The sequence below is a fragment of the Clarias gariepinus genome, chromosome 16, assembly GCF_024256425.1.
Source record: "Clarias gariepinus isolate MV-2021 ecotype Netherlands chromosome 16, CGAR_prim_01v2, whole genome shotgun sequence".
NCBI classification, from domain to species: domain Eukaryota; kingdom Metazoa; phylum Chordata; class Actinopteri; order Siluriformes; family Clariidae; genus Clarias; species Clarias gariepinus.
This window is the reverse complement of record NC_071115.1, coordinates 11,902,895-11,923,517: the sequence shown is the minus strand read 5'-3', so window position 1 is coordinate 11,923,517 and position 20,623 is coordinate 11,902,895. Positions and strand designations below refer to the sequence as shown.

The 20,623-nt window shown below is 40.1% G+C and overlaps 2 protein-coding genes across 4 annotated transcripts; both read left to right on the top strand.

The window, feature by feature from the left end:
- The first annotated feature begins 2,392 nt into the window (after positions 1-2,392).
- Positions 2,393-10,033, top strand: cdipt (CDP-diacylglycerol--inositol 3-phosphatidyltransferase (phosphatidylinositol synthase)). Its single transcript, XM_053515050.1, has 6 exons — positions 2,393-2,523; positions 3,040-3,174; positions 4,997-5,150; positions 5,386-5,467; positions 5,661-5,742; positions 7,731-10,033. The coding sequence occupies exons 1-6, from the start codon at positions 2,481-2,483 to the stop codon at positions 7,874-7,876; spliced, it is 642 nt and encodes a 213-aa protein (XP_053371025.1). The 5' UTR covers positions 2,393-2,480; the 3' UTR covers positions 7,877-10,033.
- Positions 10,034-11,838: 1,805 nt separating this feature from the next.
- LOC128544782 (vascular endothelial zinc finger 1) lies at positions 11,839-18,863 on the top strand. Of its 3 annotated transcripts, none has more exons than XM_053515047.1 (9): positions 11,840-12,937; positions 13,074-13,230; positions 13,967-14,340; positions 14,574-14,639; positions 14,724-15,082; positions 16,043-16,106; positions 17,437-17,608; positions 17,713-18,104; positions 18,703-18,863. In XM_053515047.1, exons 1-8 carry the CDS (start codon positions 12,905-12,907, stop codon positions 18,033-18,035), a joined length of 1,548 nt encoding a protein of 515 aa, XP_053371022.1. In that variant the 5' UTR covers positions 11,840-12,904; the 3' UTR covers positions 18,036-18,104; positions 18,703-18,863. The 3 variants fall into 3 exon arrangements, with proteins under 3 accessions (XP_053371024.1, XP_053371022.1, XP_053371023.1); XM_053515048.1 differs by having other exon boundaries at positions 11,841-12,937; positions 13,089-13,230; XM_053515049.1 differs by lacking the exon at positions 14,574-14,639 and having other exon boundaries at positions 11,839-12,937.
- Positions 18,864-20,623: the final 1,760 nt, after the last annotated feature.

Sequence of the window (20,623 nt, the reverse complement as noted above, 5' to 3'; positions counted from 1 at the left end):
CCTAGACAGGGTGCCAATCTATCAAAGGGCACACACATATACTGTACATACACACACTCACACACTCATTCACACACTACAGGCAATTTAAGAATGCCAATTAGCCTAATCTGCATGTCTTTGGACTGACACCCACACACACACACCCCACAACGGATTGCTCCCCCATATAATCTCTATTAAATATTATATAAGAACTTAAATTTATAGGTTTATGCTTTACAAATTACACCAAACGAATTTGATTAGAAAAAAAGCAATATAAAAAATACATGTTGTATATGTTTTTTGTATAATTTTTTTTTCATATAAGTGTATATTTTTATATTGCTTAATTTCTAATAAAATTGTTTTGTGTAATTTTTAAACCTGAAATAAACAATAGTTATTTAGTGTAAACAATTTTGTATTACATGACAGCCCTGCAAAATAAATGTGTTGCAAAAATAAACATTACATTTGAGTTTGTATTATTGATCTCGACTGCTGTCATGTGCCCAGGGTTCATTATAATAGTGATATCATATTTGGTCATAATAAACCTATGAATTTATGTTCTAATATAATATTTGATAGAGACTATGTAGGGGGGCAATCCGTGGCAGGGGGGCATGTTAGCGCATAACACCACCTGGCCCAAGGCATAAGCAAACTAAGCGGCTGCTTAGGGCCCCCATGGCCACCAGAGGGCCCCCAAGAGTGACAACGATTTGTTTATTTATTTATTGCTAATATATTATGTCAAAGGACAATATGAATTATTTAAAAACGCATTATTATTATTATTATTATTATTTTTAAAAACTGCCGTATTATGTTAAGGGGCTGCAGGGTGCAAGCAGTCAGACTGTGACTGTGATTATTGGAGCTGATTAGCATTGCAGCCAAGCCATCATAAATGTCACAAAAAATGACATCCTTCGGTGCAGAAGAAAAGAAGACAAGCGAGGAAGAGAAAAAACGGCAAGATAAAGGTATGTTAATACGAAAATGTATGTAAAACTACAGTATGCTATGCTGCGCGCTAACATTAACAACCTGGGTAGCCTATCTTCTTGTTTTAGACGAGTTCATGTTTGAATAAACACCCTTAAATACACTTAACACCTTAATATATCATAATATAACAAATTACTAAGATATTTTTAGATTGAAGTTTTTGTCTTCTGTGTAAAAATTACTTTTCTGGGTGGGTTTATATTTTTTTGCAATAAACTTTTGTTTCATGAACTTGTTACTGATAACAGCTTAACATTATTTACATTAGCCTACCTTTGGGGTCTTTGCTATTATATTCCATATCATTTTGCCTCAATTAGCCATTTACAGATTAAGAGTTGTTTTATGTGTACAGATGGCTTGCTGTTGTTTTTAATATGTTAGCATTCTGTTCCATCAACTATACTCTTATGAAACTTTCCTAGGAGCACTTTTTTTTGTCTAATTTATAATTTTTTTCCTTTCCTCCTGGAAAACGACTGTAAGCAACTGTAACCAAGTATAAGCAATTTCCCTCTGGGATTAATACATTTCTTTAAACTTAGATTTATGCTCTGCCAATAATCAAGCATTGACAATAATCAATCGTACTGGCGACCCAGAGGAGCCCCCAAATAAAATTCTGCTTAGGGCCCCATGGAGGCTTGGGCCGGCCCTGTCCACCGAGCACGATGAGAACATGCAACCTCCATGCACACAGACCGAGGCGGGACTCGAACCCGAACCCGGATTCGAACCAGGGTCTGAATGATTTTATGCTATTATTTGAGCAATGCCGCACCACGTGTAAAGCCGCGAAAATGCTTCAATTTCATTGGCTGTCACTGAGTGCCAGCTATTCACGACTTGCCTGGTGGTGCGAGGCGAAAGTGCTAACTACTAAGCCACAGTGCTGCCCTTTGGTTTGCTTGTTACACAATAAATATTGTAATTATACAATTGTATATATATATAATACAATATAATATAGTGCAATTATATAATTAAAACTTATAACGAAATAAATATTTTAACAATCGTCTTAGGACTCATTCATTACAATACGACGTGGAATATGAGCCGAAGAGATCTTTAAATTTTTGACCGCGTTGAACTAAAACTCCACAGGAGCTGCGCTGAGCCCCCCAGCGGTTATACAGATGTGCAGGGATGTGATTCTGCGCAGCATCGCGTTTCCTCAACACGGCGCGGCTGCGGATTAAAGGGGAAGTGCACCGCCGCGTACTAGCGTACTACAGAGTGCGTAGAGCTCGCGAGGCGGTGCTCGTGGTCTCGCGCACTGTTTAGCGCGCTAGTATGCGGTGACGCTGAAGCGCGCGTTCCCTTTAAGCGCGCGAGCTTGACTGTGCCGGAAGTGTGACGTCGGTTTGCACAATCTTCGAGCAGAGGAAAGGAAAGGCAGCGCGTGAAGGGAGGGAGAGAGAGAGAGAGAGAGATACAAACATACTGTACATCGACACACGAAAATCACGACCAGAACGATGGCGGAGGAAAATATATTTCTGTTTGTCCCAAATTTAATCGGTAAGTCGTGTTGTTTGTGTGACGCCTTTATCAGGTCAGGTGTATTCTGTGTGTAGCTGTTTTGCTAATGTTACACTAAAGGGAAGAAAAGCAGTTGTATCATGTTGTGTTTGTTGTTTGAGTTTAGTTTTGTTTGTGAGAAGTGAATAAATGTCATAATTACAGGACATTTCCACGAGTGTGAGGAGAATGGCTGACAGGATGTTACAGATCGGAAGCGGTATAACTTAGCTAGCTGGCTAAGTCACCTGTTTAAGTCTTGATAAACTCTGCAGCAGCCGTTAGCTTCTAAATTCAAATTGTATTTGTCACATACAACACGACCATACACTGTAAAATGCTTCATGACCTGAAAAAGAAAAAAGATAAGGTAGAATGGAAATAGATGAAATATGTACTGCAAAGAAAAATTGCAAAACATGTATTACAAGCTCACTTGTACAGATGTTGATAGTGTGTGTATAATTAATAGAATTCTTTCTCTATCTTTGTCTCTCTCTCTCTCTCTCTCTCCAGGCTATGCCCGGATCGTCCTGGGTTTGTTATCCTTCTATCTGATGCAGTGCTGTCCTGCTCCTGCGGTGTTCTGTTATCTACTGAGCGCACTGCTCGATGCGTTTGATGGACATGCAGCCCGAGCCCTTAATCAAGGCAATTACACCCCCTTTTATCCACAGTCTATTCAGGGCTGCCAGATTTGCATCCAGTCACGACTGAAACGCCCCTCCTGATTCATTACAAACCCGTTCAGACTAGGTTTCACTTATTGTTTATCAGCCCAAGCCACTTGCTGTATAAAACATCTGTAATTAAAAGAATCCGGTCTAGTTGTCACTGATGGAATAAGTGTCCGTGTAAGAAATAACCAACCATGTGCAAACTGCAGGCAAAAGTGGCACATATTTCATTTACTCAACAAATGATAGATTATTTCTTGTTTGTTTGTTTGTTTTTGATGGTGTTTATACAATGTTTTTCGTGACCTTTATCTCCGGCTGTTCTCACGAGGGCCCTGGGACGAGAACACTTGGCTCCATTGTTTGGTTCATTTTGATCAGTGAGAACACAAATCGTTCCGCCGGGCGAATCCGCTACAGATGGCAATCTAATATTAAACATGATGTCACGTCATTAGTCCTCCGAAAACTATATGTGCATAGCACACGCTGATCTCCCCCTCTGACCTACACAGCCATAGCTGATAAAGTAAATTTTTCTGTTTGTCCCAAATTTAATCGGTAAGTCTCCATCTTGTTGTCTGTGTCACACCTTTATCAGATCAGGTTTTTTCCGTGTGTAGTTGTTTTGCTAATTTAACACTAAAGGGAGGAAAGCAGTTGTATCTTGCTGTTTGTTATTTGAGTTCAGTTTTGTTTACTGGTTTCATCTGTGATTAAAAGAATCTGGTCTAGTTGTCACTGATGTAATTAGTGTCTATGTAAGAAAAAAACATGTGCAAACTTTTGGCACACAAGAGTATTACTCTATTTTTTTTTTCTCCAAAATATGAATAATGTTAGGCATAGCGCTAGATTGACTTTGACTTTAACCAATTAGTGCATACTGCCACCTGCTGTATCACAGAGTATAAATACGCAAGTGTACCGGGGTACGGAGTGAACATTGCCCGGGGGAGTTGGAAGGGGGGGGCAGTTGTTTCTGGGCCTGGTACAGATCAGTTGTGCCTAATGTAAAAATGTCTTAGCGTTAGTCTGAACACATCAAGATCCCAACAACCAGGACACAAGTGTCACATGATAAGTTTGAGCCTTCTATAAAAAAATATATATATAATAAAATAAAAAATGTTTGTGGCAGGTCTTTAGTATATTTACATTTAGTTTTTTAGATATTTAAATTTCTATTTCCACTGTGGCCAAATTCTGCTAGGGTCGTGTTCATCTCTTCAAACACAAACTGGTTGTGGTATGTATCGCTATGACTATATAAAAAAATGCTGATTTGGATTGCCATACTGTTTAGTCATACTACAAAAAATAAATAAATAAATAAATAAAATAAGTAAATCAGACCTTTATATGATTTAGGACCATAATGGTGAAAATTAGAATTCAGATGCTCTGGCACTCCTGAGCAAAAAAAAAAAAAAAAAGGATTTTACTGCAGAATTTTTCCCTGCAGTGTGAATGTAGCCTAAAACCATTGGGAGAGTGATGTTACAGGAAAATAAGTAGTGGTGACTTGAGTAACACCTTGATGTTGACTGCTTTTCTGGAACAAAACATGCTGAAAGACTTCCATTTGTATGACAGTAATTTCATAATTAATTTTAAATTTGGGCGATACCAGCTTATCACCGGCCACAGTGTATACACACAGTAGTGTGCAGTGGGGGCGGGGATCTGAAGAACCCTGGGAAAATAAGCAGACTTTGGGAGAACATGTGTAATATAATATAGTAATACAAAGTGTTCTTATTCTTTCTCTCTTACTCTGTCTTGTCTCAATCCAGGCACTAAGTTTGGAGCCATGCTGGACATGTTAACCGACCGGTGTGCCACCATGTGCTTGTTGGTGAACCTGTCGCTTCTGTACCCGTCCTATACATTTCTTTTCCAGTTAAGCATGTGCTTGGATATATCCAGCCACTGGCTGCACCTGCACAGGTGAGGCACCAATTCAACATATTCAAACCACCAAGTTGTCACTGTTGAGGCCCTCAAGCAAGGCCCTTAACACACATGTATAATAAGTTGACATAAATCGCTCTGGATGATGGTGTCTGCCAAATGCTATTAATGTAATATGTCCACACAAGGTATTCCACCAGTTTAAATGTTTACAAAATGTGTATTTCTAATGTGTCTTCCCTCTGCCTCTGTCTGTCTGTCTGTCTCTCAGTTCTGTAATTAAGGGAGCAAGCAGTCACAAGGCCATTGACTTGTCTGGCAACCCCATCCTCAGGATCTATTACACGTCCAGGGTAAGGGCTGAACACACATTTAGTCATATACAAGCCATAAAGGGATTAGCATTCTGCTTGTCACTTGAAGATTTAAACACGCATACACACGTGATGATCTAATTTGTATAAAATTTAACATTCAAATAACAAACAAATGCACAAACACAATCTAGTGTGACCCTGCCTAATTTTTTTTTTTTACTTCGCATAGCCGGTGCTGTTTTTCATGTGCATGGGGAACGAGCTGTTTTATTGTCTTCTCTACGTGATCTACTACATCGAAGAGCCACAGGGTAAGTTTTAGTATTTTCTTGTTCTTGTGCATGGAAACACATGTCTGTCCCTTTCTGCTTCTTTTGCAGTTCTGTTTATCAAAATGTATTAGTGTTGGGAGCAGCCGAAAGACCAACAACAACATTAGTGTTGCACGATTATCCACATAAATAGCCAAATTTGTGAAGTTCAGTTATGTAGTGTTGATTTTTGTTTTTTGTATTAACACACTGCCAGTCAAAAGTTCGGGCACACCTTCTAATTCCATGGTTTTTCCTCATTTTTATGATTTACTGTGTAGAAAGAAATAAAAATGAGGAAAAACCATGGAATTAGAATATGTGCCTGATTTGGCCACACCTTCTCCTTCACTTAGGCCATTAAATAGCATTAAGGCTTGACAGAGCATATGTTATTTCATAGTTTTAAAATGTAGAAAATAAATCACTAAACGAAAATCATTAAATTAAAACAATTAAAACACGGTGACGGAAACACTATCAGTAACTAATAAGAGTATTTGCAACAATCTTGGTGGTTGAAAAAACCTTTAAAGAAATAAAATCCTAGATTCTGTCTTACAGTGCTGTGAAAAAGTATTTTCTCCCAATTTATTTCTATATTTGTTACACTTGTGATGATTGTGTAATATCAAAATTTGTTTGATGATCTCAAAGATACTCTAAGTAAATACAAAAGGCATTTTTTAAAAGATGATTTCATTTATTAAGTCTGTCCAAACCTGCCTGGCTTTGTGTGAAAAAGTAATTTCCCCTAAATCTAATAACCGGTTGTGCCACCCTTGGCAGCAGCAACTGCAATCAAGCAATTGCGATAACTGATAATGAGTCTTTCTTATTCTCTAGCTGTGAAGGAATTGTTTTAAAAAACTAAAAAATATATTTATATATATCTCCTGTTTATCAGGAAGGAGCAAATATTTTTTCACAGCACTGTTATTACTCAGAATATTAGGAAATAAAACACAAATGAATGGAACTAAGTTTTCTTAATGCAACGCCAGAGTCAGCCAAAATAATGTATACACACAAATGATGTATATTATATTAATATAATGTTAATATTATATTTTTATTACATACTCTCACTCACTCACCTTCTATACTGCTTAATCCTGTATTCAGGGTCATGGGGGGCCTGGAGCCTATCCCAGGAGACCTAAGGCACAAGGCAGGGTACCTGGACAGGGTGCCAATCCATTGCAGGGCACACACACGTACACAGACTCACACACTAATTCACACACTACGGGCAATTTGGAAACGCCAATTAACCTCATCCGCATGTCTTTGGACTGTGGGAGGAAACCAGAGTACCCGGAGGAAACCCACCAAGCACGGGGAGAACATGCAAACTCCATGCACACAGAGACAGGAATCAAGCCTGGCCGGGACTCGAACCCGGACCCTGGAGGTGCAAGGCAACAGTGCTAACCACTACACCACCGTGCCGCCTTATTATATACAGTATATCAATATAAACTATATATGATAATAATAATTAATTATAAATATTATATTAATGCTTGACTTCATCATAGTAAGAATGATTGCTATAATGTATAGCAATAAATTTAGTATTAAAATATTTATATATTTATTTTCCTTTACCTGAAGCGTGTGTACATTTTTTGGCTGTATATTTTATGCCATTATTTGCTTATAGCCCAGATAAATAAGTTTGAATAGTAAATGGTACATTTAATAGTTCCATACTGCAGTTTAAATCACAATTGTGTCAAAATAATTGCAGTGTAATTTTATGAATTCTTCGAACCTGTCAGACCTTTCCCTATCAGACTAAAGTGATTAAGAGATCCTGCTATCGGGTTAATTGTGATTACGGCCCAACGTCTACATTCAGAATTACTCTGCTGCTAATGGATAATAATGATAAATGATAAATGGCATGTACACATTTAAGACTCCTGTCAGTCTACACGGAACATACAGCAAATATAACCCCTGTGTATGTGTTTTTTTTATAGTGTGGCTGCAGTGGCTGCTGGGAGTGTGTGCTGTGGTGTCTCTGTTGAAGTCGGGCATCAGCGGTCTCCACCTCATCACCGCCTCCCGTAACATGGCTGCCATCGACCTGGCCGAGCGTGAAAGCGAGAGGAGTAAGGACAAATGATGGAGGCAAAAGGGAAGAGTATGAGGGTTGTGGCTTTATGTGGGGAAGAGAGTAAGTGACCAAGAAGTTGGTGAAATAAGGGAATAAGGGAGATGTGAAAGTGGATGTGGGCCAGCGTTCATCGAAATGAAATGCAGGACCATTTGCATACTGAGAGTTTATTTATTTATTCTTAGACTGCTTGAAATAATGTAATTCATGTAGCAGCAAAATGCTGGTGTTTAAACCTAAATATTAAATGAAATATTGTTTGCGGCTGACCCCTTACCTCGTTCCCTAAGTAAAGGTTTGGATGTGTGTGTAAATCATGTACTTTAAATTGTGGGAAAGTAGAACATCTTGCCATACCCCCAACCCTGCCCCTTCTCTCTCTCTATCTCTCACAGACACTATATACACACACAGTATATGCCGAAATATACAGTACTAAAATGAAAAGACTGAATGAGTTTATTTCTCCTGAAAGAAACTAACACGCACTATTAGCGTATTGATTTACCACTGTATGCATAATGCAAGTGTTCAAGGTGTGTGTGTGCGTGCACCACCTCGCTGTAGACTGTGTACATATCGATCACGCAGATTCTCAACCAGGATTAAAACCCGGAACTAAGGACGCTGCAGACTCTTGCAAAAGGAGACGATTTACTGGCGTAATGCCGGCACAGTTCTTCACTGTTTTAACAGTCGAACACATTTCCCTTTAACATTCCCCATCAGGTGAGGCATCAGATGGTGTGAGATCAGGGGAATGGGACGGCTATGAGAAGGAATGTGTTCAGCCATCTTTTTTAAACCCGCTGTTTCCATTCACAATCGCTTCTGTAAGAGCGGAAATATTACTCAACTATAAATACTCTTTCCTTCACTGAGAGACCCATTTCTAACAACTACTACACAACACAACTTCCTTTTCACTGCTGTGAACACGTGTCTGGAGCTTTACCCCATTAACAAACACAAATGCGTGTCTGAGATGTGTACGATTCGGTACTGTATATTTTGGCACAAACCGTGTGTATAAAAACTTTTTGTTTTATTTGGGTTATTTCCTGATTTTTTATTTCTGTTTGTTAGTTTATTATTGCTGTTTCTATACTTCTACCAATCATGATGTAGACCTTTTGCAGACACGATTACAGTGACGTTAGTCTCAACAGCAGATTGCAGAAGTACCGTTAAACCGACATTAGGCTGTTGTGTATTATCATTGATAATTACATTCAAGGTGTTTTTCAGAACCTCCTGATTATCTACTGTATTACCTGATGCTTTGTCGCAGCTTCTGTTCAGCTGATTACTTTCATATTCAGTATGTCATAGTGGACTTCAGCTTATTCAAAAGGGAATTTGTTTGATTTGTTATCATAAAGTGATTACCTCAGACAGTTTACAGATATGAAAATCCTTGATTTGGTGGCATTTGTTAGTGATGGCGTTAGTATTTGCTCATTCAGTGCTGCTGTTGCAAATGAGATGATGCTATGGAATAAATATACTGTGCTTTATGCTTTTTAAAATAATGTGCAGGTAATGTTAATACTGACAGTTCAGGATTTTTAATTTATAGCTAACTAACTGTTTTGGGGTTCAATCCCAACTAGCGTAAAATAGGCATCTAATGCACTCTGTAGGTTGTTAAATCCCATGTTGCACACACCAAGGACTAGGTGTTTGGAATTCAGCTTTTAGCTAGAAGCTAGCTAGCTTTGTAGCTCAAGTGTAAAACACAACATGAACGGTTCAGAGGCAGTACAGAACAACTTGGAGTAAGTCGAGTCATGTAGGTTTTTTATTGTCATTCCAACCATATACCCAAGAAGCAGTTACTAAGAACAAAAAGTGTTGTTTAAGTGCTCCTGTGACTGTTTCAAATGTGGGTTTTGGCACCGGCATCCAGTAAGTCGCATCCCGTTGGGGGACGATGGCAGGCAGGCGTCATGATGTCAGGTGCAAAAGGTCTATGTCATAGTGTGAATTGCTGATACCACACAAATTTCTGTATTCATGACCACACAACCCCAAAGGATCAATACTCCTCGTCAACTGTATCCTAAAGGAATGTAGTGAGTCATGGTAAGAGTATTTTTGTCTATGGTCGTACTCTTTGTACTGTACTAGCTGGTATGGCAATAAAGATATCTTTTCACAACTGGACTTGTTTCACAGCATGTCTGTGCCTCCCCTTATTGTGGACTAAACTAGACAAAAGAACAAGTACAGCAATGTTGGTTGTTCCTTACATGGTCAACAGCAGTGACATGCATCTTTACAGCACACCCTTATCTGCTCCTTCTTTTGCTCAAATCTGGTCACAGGTGATCAACCACAGAACAGTTCTCTCTAATAGAGTGGTCACTTGTAGAAGAGAGTCAAGTACATGTCACATCAAGTATCATTTTAAAAATAATTAAGGAGCCCAAAAAATTGCAAGACCAGTACATTTATATATGTTTTATTTATATATTTTATTGTTATCCTGGGAGTCATTTATATATTTTCATTAACACAATATCCTGGTCAGAGTTGTTGTGGATCTGTCATGGATCCTAGGAACAACATGTATGTGATAGGAATATTGATGGGTAACATGCCCTTCATATATAGATGTGTATTTTTTCCAAGGTGCACCAGTCAGTACCAGGCACCCTAAAAATAGGGTTCTGTCATTAGCTAGTGTTAGATGAAGATGTTTTAAGCTTTCACAGCTCAAGCCCAGATTTGAAAAAAATGTACTTGATTAAAGTTTGCTAGTGAGAAACTTTAAGAAAAAAAGTAGAGACAGCAGACATTACTTATAATCATATAGTTGTTGCACGATTTATTTATTTATTCAATCTAAAACTAATTTAACTGAGAATTGCATTACACACATTTTAATGAAGTCTGGTTTTTCTTCTGTGTTTACGTTGCTGATAAAGTTCTCCGCATTTTAAAACACTTATCTTTAACTCTGAGTGGCACGGTGGTGGTGTGGTTATCCCTGTGGCCTTGCACTTCCAGGGTCATGGGTTTGATTCCCAATCGGTGCTCTGAGAGTTTGCATGTTCTTTCTGTGCTTGGTGGGTTTCCTATAAGCACTTCAGTTTCCTTCCACAGTCCAAAGACATGCAGTGCTCTCCAATTGGCCCGTAGCGTGTGTGTGTGTGCATCCTGAGATGGCATCCTGTCCAGGGTGTACCCCGCTTGTACCTGAAGTCTCTTGGCCTCCTCGCGACCCTATATACAGGATGAGCAGTACTGTACTGTATACAGAAGACGAATGAATCTCTGTGACCCCATCGTCGGGTGTAGTTGAGCGACATTTCCGCTAGGGGCGCTAAACTGCAAATTGTTCTCAGTACTGTACAGTATATAGAATGTTTTCGTACTATATACAGTATATGGTTAGATTTTACAACTTCCTTTTATTTAAACTAATATGTTCCTGCATGATTGCACAAATGGAGACATTGTTGTTGTTGTTTTTTACAAGTGTACGAACACTTGAATGCCCTTAACCGCAATGAACATCTTTGGGATGAGCTGGACTTCACTCCAGACCTCCTCACACAACATCAGCACCTGATCTCAGTGATGCACTGTCATGCATCACACACACAGCCAGGTTACACAGGTTATATAGGTTATTATAACAGCAGCAAGTGGTTTAAACCTGGGATTGGATGGTATACATTTGGCCTTAATATAGTGTGTTTAATATAAAAACAATATATTTAAAAATAAAAAAAGACAATCGGTTTTAAGAGGTTATATTTTCACTTGACTGCGACTACACTACACAGTACAAAAGAAAAACAACTATCTTCACATACTATTTAGTGCGGTTTTTGGACATCACTAATACTGCGTCTGCGTGCGTCGTTACCTTTAAGGACCTGCGACATTTTTTCCCCCCACGCACTTTTTTTTTTCTTTGCACAGCTGATTGTCCCGAGGATCCGTCCTGTGCGTAGTGACACGGGTTTTGCTGTTACTGCACAGCAGCAAGCTTAGGTTTTATATTTAGCCATCGTGATTTCATTTCGGATTTTGTGTCGGCTAAATAATACTTGTCTGTTCGGAGAAGGGGAGGGCGCGTGCGTGCGCGCGCGAGTGAGAGAAAGAGAGAGGGAGAGGGAAAGAGGACGACGGAGCTCAGCTCGGGAGGAGAAAAAAAATACACACTCACACACCGGGCCGGAGGAGGGGACGAGGACAGAGAGAGGGGGGAGTTCACTCCAAATGCTATCCCTTTAAAACAAGGGGGACACGGCGGTGGGGGAAGAGAGCGATAACGGCGCGGAGAAGACGGGATAAAAAAAGAAAAGGGAAGAAAGAGCGAGGGCGGGAGGGAGCGCGTTACAAGGGAGTGTGTGTGAAAGAGAGAGAGAAAGAGAGAGAAAAAAAAGAAAGATGTCATCCTCCCGATTGAAATGCCGAGGCGGAGCCATGGACCGCGACCGACGAAGCGACTCAGCAGGCAGGGATGAGATTTAACGCGACGCCGAGGCTCGCTCACAGACAGGCCCAGAGGGCGAAACCTTACCTACAATAAAATAGGCTGATTTATTTTTCTCCCATCCCAAGCGACTGCTGAGTACAAAGCCAACCTCAAACTCATGATTATTTTATTTGTTGTTTTTTTTTTGCATGAATTATTTGCACATGACTGTCTCACTATTCCAGCTGCAACAAAAAAAGCATTACATGTAATGTATTATATAAAGCATGAAAATATGCCTGTTTTTAATTTTTAATCTGCGAAATGTTCGTTTTGAAAGTTTTTGGAGCAATTGTTAATATCAGCTAGCTAGAATGTTATTTTAAAATCCAGTCACGTAATGTAAATTATATATTGTTACAAAAAAAAAATCATATATCTGTGAAAGGATTTTAAACCGACTTCCGCCTCATTAAGCACAAATCAGGGGGAAACCTTTTTTCCTTTTAAGAGAATTCACTTCAAAGAGGACCTAAAGGTACCTCCGACGTAACTGGTTCGGGTATCGTCACATCCACGTCATTTCCGTCATCGAATTCTTCAAGATGGACGCTGCTTGGAGCAATTTCCTCTTTCAGGTAAAATTAAAAAAGCAAGATGTGACTCTAGACATAAACGCATGTCTCAGAATCAGCAGCAAGGATAGGGTCAGTTAGACAGGAAAAAGAGGGAGAGGAAGATTAAAGTGTCTTGTTTTGCGTCTGCTAACTCCAGACCCCGCCTCCACAGTCACAAACTGAGAGCACCCTCCAATCAGACCTTCTGCCTGAGCTAACGGACGCGCCCCCGGACCCGCCCACCGAGCACATAGCCCCGCCCCCATCCACAGTGGACACGGCGGTGCTGAATGAGGAGCCGGAGCCTGAGCCAGGTGAGGGCGGGGCTAGGGCCAGGTCATGGCCTCCCCCTGTGCACCAGAATAAAAGTAGTGGTTATTTAGGTTTTTTATTAAGAATGGAAAATTTCTATATATTCATCTCTCCACCCCTCTATCTATTTCAGTGCTTGTATCTTTTATTTACAGTTTGTGGGCACTCATATCATCCATATGTGCTTGTTTAAAATCCCAGTCCTGAGTTAGTCTTTGCTGTCTAAATAACTCTCTCTCTCTCTCTCTCTCTCTCTCTCTTTGGAGAAGGCTTACCTATAGATTTTGCACTACACTTGTTAGGATTTGCTCATTTAGCCTCAAGACTATTAATAAGGCCAGGAAACACTTGGAACAGGTTTGGCGCTCCTTGGCTGATCAGGTGTCCACAAACATTTGCCCATATAGTGTATGATTATTTTTACTGTTCTCACTTATAGGTGTACTTAATGTCAAGTGTGGTTAATGTCAGGTCATTTATATACAATTTATTTACTTTTATTTATCACCCATCTGTGCCTGTTTAACATCACAGTCCTGATTTAATCTTACTTTTATTGTTTTAATTAAATGATGGTATTCATCGCTCTAATGTTGAAAGTTTAAACACCTCAAATGAGCTGTTTCCTGATTGAGGACGTGCAGAAGTTTTTTTTTATGCTGGATTTTGTGTCATAAGGTAATAATACCCCCTCTTTCTCTCTCTCTTTCTCTCTCTCACTCTCTCTCTTTCTTTTAGTTAAGCCTGTGTCTCGGCCTGCCCGGCCCGCTCATATCTGCTCCATATGTAACAAGCAGTTTAAAAACAGCTATAACTTGCGTCGCCATCAGTCGGTCCACACTGGAGTGAAAATGAAAGACAGAGCAGCTCGGGAGAAGGTGGATGCTGGGAAGGCGGGTCAGAGAGTAGAAAGGCAAACCATTCCTCTCTCCCTCCTTCAGCTGTCCATTCCTGCCCCGATCACAGTGGCTACAGATCCCATGATCCACCCATCCCCCATCAGCAATCAACAGGTGGAGACTGTCGCTGTATCTATCGCTCCAGCCACGGTTGCCATGACAACAGCCCAGCCTCTCCCTGCTGCTGTAGTGGTTACTGGGACAATGGTGCAGGTTGGCTTGGTTTGTGTCTTCCTTTTCATATTTTAACCCATATATGTTGCTGCTCCACCTTCTAGTCCTCTGTTTGAGTATCGTTACTTCGATTTGTCCTTTTATCTCGCTTTGTTTTCCCCATCTCATCCTCAGAGCAGAATAACATCTGTCGAAACAAGGTTGTATCGAAAGCCCCATAAATCCCTTAATATTAGTAATATGCATTACTGACCCATTGCCTCATTCTATAGATCGGATATTCACAGCCCATGATGTCCGATGATGTGTGTTTGAAGTCAAAAGAAGATTATTTTCATGTATGAGAGACTTTTTTTTCTTCTCAAAATTCACACACTCATAAACTTTGAAAGACTATAAATCTTTTTTTTATTCCTATTTAGGCTGCGCCGACCAACAGCACCGGAGAGAATCCGGGCCTTACCAGCCCAATTCAGATCTCAATCCCGATCGCAAACCCACACCCTATTCCTGCTCCAAACCCCAACCCCAGCCCAAGCCCTAACCCCAACCCCAACCCCGTAAGGAAAAACCATGCTTGTGAGGCATGTGGGAAGGCTTTCCGGGACGTGTACCATCTGAATCGGCACCGGTTGTCCCACTCGGACGAGAAGCCCTACTCCTGTCCGATCTGCCAACAGCGTTTTAAGAGGAAGGATCGGATGAGTTACCACGTCAGATCTCACCAGGGAGGTGTGGAAAAACCATACGTGTGCCCTCATTGTGCCAAGGGTTTCTCACGGTGAGGGTTATATGTAAACATGTCTGTTCTACGCGGTTGATTTTACAAGTGCTTATATACAGTAGATCCTGATAGTCTCTGGAACTCAGTATTCCCTCAGCTGGTGTTTTGTTTATGTCAGTGGGAACAGCATTACTACATCAGTCCAAAATCTCCTCAGCATGTCCTTTATCAGCCCTTGTGCCCTCTGGAAGCGAGTCGAATAAAGCACACCTCAAAGCGAAAACCTTGTTGGCAGAATTCATCCAAATTGTAACACATCCATCAGTATTTCATTTAATTTGTCACTTCTAAGTCTAAGCCTAAGGCACTCTGGACTTGCAGAGTTTGTGTGAATAATCATCTTTTCAACATTGCTCCTTTTTTTGACTACAGCATCTATAGTAGGTGAATATTTATAATTATTGTACAGTTTAAAAACCTGAGACGTGTACCAGTGCCTTACACACTATTATATTAGAGTCACTGCTTTGTTCAGAATGATCCAGTGCCCAGATTATATCTGTTTACAGTTGAAGCATAACAGGTGGGCTTCGGTCTGTAAATGGTCTGTTATATCATCTATTATATGACCTGTATGGTGTTTCTGATGCACATATATGCACACACGAAGGTAGTAGTAGTGTTTCACTGTGTGTTCCGTTCTATCAGAGGGTACTGTAATGTTCACTGTCGCATAGTGCAGGAGACTAAAATACTACTGCTTTACTGAAAGACAGCAAGATATGCCCTGATTACTAATTTAAGCCAGAAAATGGGCCAGTGCGATGAGGAAAAATGACCTTCAAGCTGCATATATCCTCATCTATAACTCTCATTTAGGAACATCACAAAGAAATACGTTCACACTGTTCACTTACACTAACATGGAGATCGACACAACCACGTTTACACGCAGACCTCTTTACTCCTTGTGTATTGTGGTGGATTATGTGCTAAAGCCCTCTCTGTCCTCTCCAGGCCTGATCATCTTAACAGTCACGTGCGGCAGGTGCACTCCACAGAGAGACCCTTCAAGTGTCCGGTAACGTCAGCACCTCCACTCTGCCCTTACGTTTCACTGTCTCTCTCTCTCTCTCTCTCTCTCTCTCTCTCTCTGTAGGCTCTAAACATTAAAAAAAAAAAATACATTACTTTTTAATACGCTGTCAAACATGCTTAAACAAACACTCTTCCAGTTCTGTTTTTATTACCTGCCTGATTTTCCTGATATTCTTTATTAGGGGTGCTCAGATCAATCGGCCGCCGATAATCACTTAATTTTTACTGATCGGTTCTTTCTCAACTGGCTAATCATTACTATTGTGATAAAACAAAGTAAAGGAATATCTTACGACAGAATAAGTCTGGGAATAAGTCTCTTTAAAAGGTGTCAATTTTGCAATATGCAAAGTTTTTTTCAAAGCAAAACAACTTGGGTGAGTGCCTGCTAAAATCTTTAACAGGACAAACCTTACTCACCACTTAACAAGTTAACAGCAAAAGCGACAGCTAAATCTTGTAAGTCGCTCCTCACTAACCCACCTGTAGCAGAAGCCCTCAAAAAGATAGAGCCTTACCCTGGAAAGGGGTAAAAAGGCTAAAACAGTTATTTTTAAAAATATTAATGAATAGAGAAATAAAGAGCAGTTCCCACATCTGTCCGAGGCAGCCCGGGATTAGCGTACCACTCCATGCATGCAGGCTGACTGAGCGACTATTCAGCACGGCTACACACATGCTGGATGATCAGCCATAATCATCTCGCCAAATACGAAGTGACTGATGTGTGTGTACATTTCAAAATGTTCGGTGCAGAGTTTCGGTTTGTTACTCATTGACGCAGATTTGTTCCATGTGCTGCATGTTATAATAAGGACAGTCGTATTTTAGATATCCATTTCGGGGTTTTTTTTTCCGACAGAGAGCCCCAGTCAAGGAATGGAAAATGTTTGCTCTTTAGTCAAGCGTAAGCTATTTTACTGTTTCAGTTTCTTTATGAACTTTAAATAATGAGAAAATGGGATATGTTGGCTTTTATTAAATAAAAGTTTAAAGTGTATAATACATTTCCAGGTCTTAATTATAAGTGATCAGTGCTGATTGGAATTAGTTTTTTGCCTCTATAAATAGTAAATAAATAAACATTACTACACAACAACACTTTAAATGTCGTCAGCCACAAAAACCCTAATCGGAGCACCCCTATTTTTTAGAAAAACTTTTTAAAATTTACTAAATCCCCAGGCGGTAACATGATAATAGAGGAGTTATAATGTATGTAAACGACATATTCAAGTATATTAAAGATACAGTATGATGAACCCTCAGTGATGGCAGTTTGGACGTGTTAACCCCCTCATCACTTTCTGCAGACGTGCGAGTCTGCGTTCGCCACGAAGGACCGACTGCGCGCTCATATGATCAGACACGAGGACAAAGTTCCCTGCCATATCTGCGGCAAACTGCTCTCTCCTGCCTATATCACGGATCACATGAGGGTCCACAACCAGTCCCAACATCACGTGTGCCATTTGTGCAACCGCAGTAAGTTTTAGCCTTGAATCTCTTTAGCTCCTTCGACCTGGAAAATTATTTATTAAAATATTAAATTTGCAATTCACAACGTCCACATTTTTCCCACGCACCAGGCTTCACCACACTGACGTACCTTCGTGTCCATGCTCAGAAACACCACGGGCAGGAGTGGAAAGACAGCAGCATGGGTCGTGGCACAGGGCCCGGAGGGGTGCTGTTGTGCCAGCTGTGTGGGGTCCACTGCAAAACTCCCACCCAGCTCCAGGGCCACATGGCCACACATGCCAACCAGGCAGACCCCACGGTACCTGATCCTATCAGCAGCAGCACTTTAGCAGGCACGGTTTCCACGGCCACCCCTGTCACCAGCCCTGCGGCCACCGTCGGCCTGCTGGTGACTGACTGCTCTAGCATCGTTCCCCAGAGCCACAGCTAACCCCAGGCTACAGGGGCAGACATGGGGAAGGTCAAGGGGTGGTTAAAGCACAGCTGTGAATAGGAACAGGTGATGTCTCCATGTCATATTTATGTTTTATACTGTAAGAGGGGCAGTCATAAAATTTGTATTATCACATGAATAAAAACGGAAACATTCACCCTAATTATGTCTCCGGAAATTAAGACATTCATGATCATTTCTTCTTGTTTAAAAAAACTCTGGTATAGTTCAACACACTGGCAAAAATTAAAGTGTGTGCTGTCATTCGTTTCTTGCATTTAAAATAAAACAATACGGAGAATTTCACTACGAATGTGTACAATGACAATGCACCAGCATCGTATAACACAGTTGTAAAGTGTAAAGTGACTTCTTCCTTCTTCATCGGTTGACGAAACCACTTTGAGGTGATTACCGAGGTGGAACTTTTCCTCAAAAGCTAAAAGAACACTTTTTTAAAGACACTCTCCACCAACTCATCCATCGTTTGTAGAAGTCTGCACCCTTAGGTGGAGGATATATAGAGAATAACTAATCTCACGACCAGTATTCGTTTTCATTGCATTTTCTTTTTCTTAGCAATAATAACAATGTTATGACCACCCCTCGTGTGCACACGTTTGCTTGTGTTCAAAATATAACCATTTTTAATTCTCTCCTATAGGCTGTTACTTGGAATGAAAAAAGAAGATTTGAAAACTTTGTTCCTTCCTCCATCTATGCTGCCTCAAAGCCTACAAGCAGTCAGCATTGACCTGACTGACTTTTTAACAGCAAGTCGAAAAACTTAAGAAATCAATCACTCAAATCAAGCGCCCACAGACTCCCAGCCAGTCCTCTTGGATCTGCTTGAATTGCTCTACTTTGGTAACTGTTCTACGAAGACAATACAGTTGGATTAAGTGGTGCAACATCTCTGAGTTAGGTCACTAGTTGCCCAAGGGAGAGGCTGTAATAAAATGAAGGCTTTCAAGTGTTGTCCCACTTTATTTATAACCCGTCTCTAGTGATCAGGAATCTAGAATGTTGAGAATATGATTTTAACTATCCAGTTTATTTCCAGTATGAATTATGTTCAGTATTTTTATCAACAAAACAGCCAAAAATAGGATCAGGTAGCTTGCTTGTTTTCTAGCACATTTAAGCTGCACCTTTATAGCAGATCTGCAGCTGCGAGAGAGGGGCTTAAAATGACGCATCATTTCCTGCCATAAATTCCTGATGCCTGTAAACCTTTCATTTAGAATTAAATGTACAGCATAGAGAGTCACTTGTATTGGTTATTATGTGTGGATATAATGAACTGTTGTTAAATATCTTTTTTTCCCCCAAGAAATCTCATTGATGTTAATTTATCTTTAAACTTTTGACTAAGGATGTGAACGTTTGATGTTGCTTGAGAAGCTGCATAATGCTCTATCCTTTGACCATGTTTGTGTTTTAAAGCTTTGTTGAACGCCAAATCTTTGTTGCTGTCGCTGTGAAGTTATCCAAAATTAATCAGTGTACAAATGACAAACGTGTAACTAATTATACTTACTTTAACTAAACTGGGTGATGCTCATCAATTATTTTGACTGGAGGAAGCATGAGCACAGTATGTTTGGGGTCTGCTTTTCTCCCAAGGGTGATTTATATAACTCAGGTGTTTGCTTAAAGGTGAAGTGGGTGATTTATTTTTGTGCTCTTTTGTCAAATGATCTGCCTGGCCAAAAAAATGCACACTTAGAATTGATTAAAAACTTTTAGATTTGATTCCAGATCACAATGTGGTGGCCAGTTCATGTGTGAAAATTATTCCTCGTGCTATTTAAGTCCTAGAATATGATTGTGCCATCAGGGAAGAAAAACTTTATATATGTGATAACCTGGTCATTCAGTACATTCAGGTCGTCAGACCTGATGACCTACAATCATGTCGTCATTTTATTGCCTCATAATGTTTCTGAGTTTTGACCAACTAAAGCAACCCCAGATCATAACACTGCCTCCAGAGCCTTGTACAGTGGCCACTATGCATGATTGGTGCATTGCTTCGTGCGCTTCCTTTCTTAACCCTCATGCACCCATCGCTCTGAAATAGGATCAGTCTGTAATCATCAGAACACATGACCTTTTCCCATTGCTCCAAAGTCCAGACTTTATGCTCCCTACCAAAGTTAATCATTTTTTTTCTAATTAGTCTCACTAATGTGGTTTTCTTATGGCCACACAGCTGTTTAGTCACAATCCTGTGAGCTCTCAACACTTTGTATGTGTATAAAAATGCTACTTTCACTATTAAACATAGATACTGTATGTTTTTTACAGTTGATTTTTTTTTTATCATGCAACTTCAAGTGTTTAAGTGATTTGCATTCATGACCGCATTTCTTCCACACAGTTGATGGTTTTGCACTATCCCTTCAGGTTTTGATAATGTGTTGAAGGGTTTTTAACCCAATCCCCATTATTTTCAAGTCTCCTTAGTTGTTTTCTTTGCTTGATGCAGCCCAATAATTTGACCTTGAAATGGTGACACTTTTTTGGCCAGGCAGTGTAATGTAGAACTTGATTAAAAATAAACAAGCCATGGTCTTAGCAAA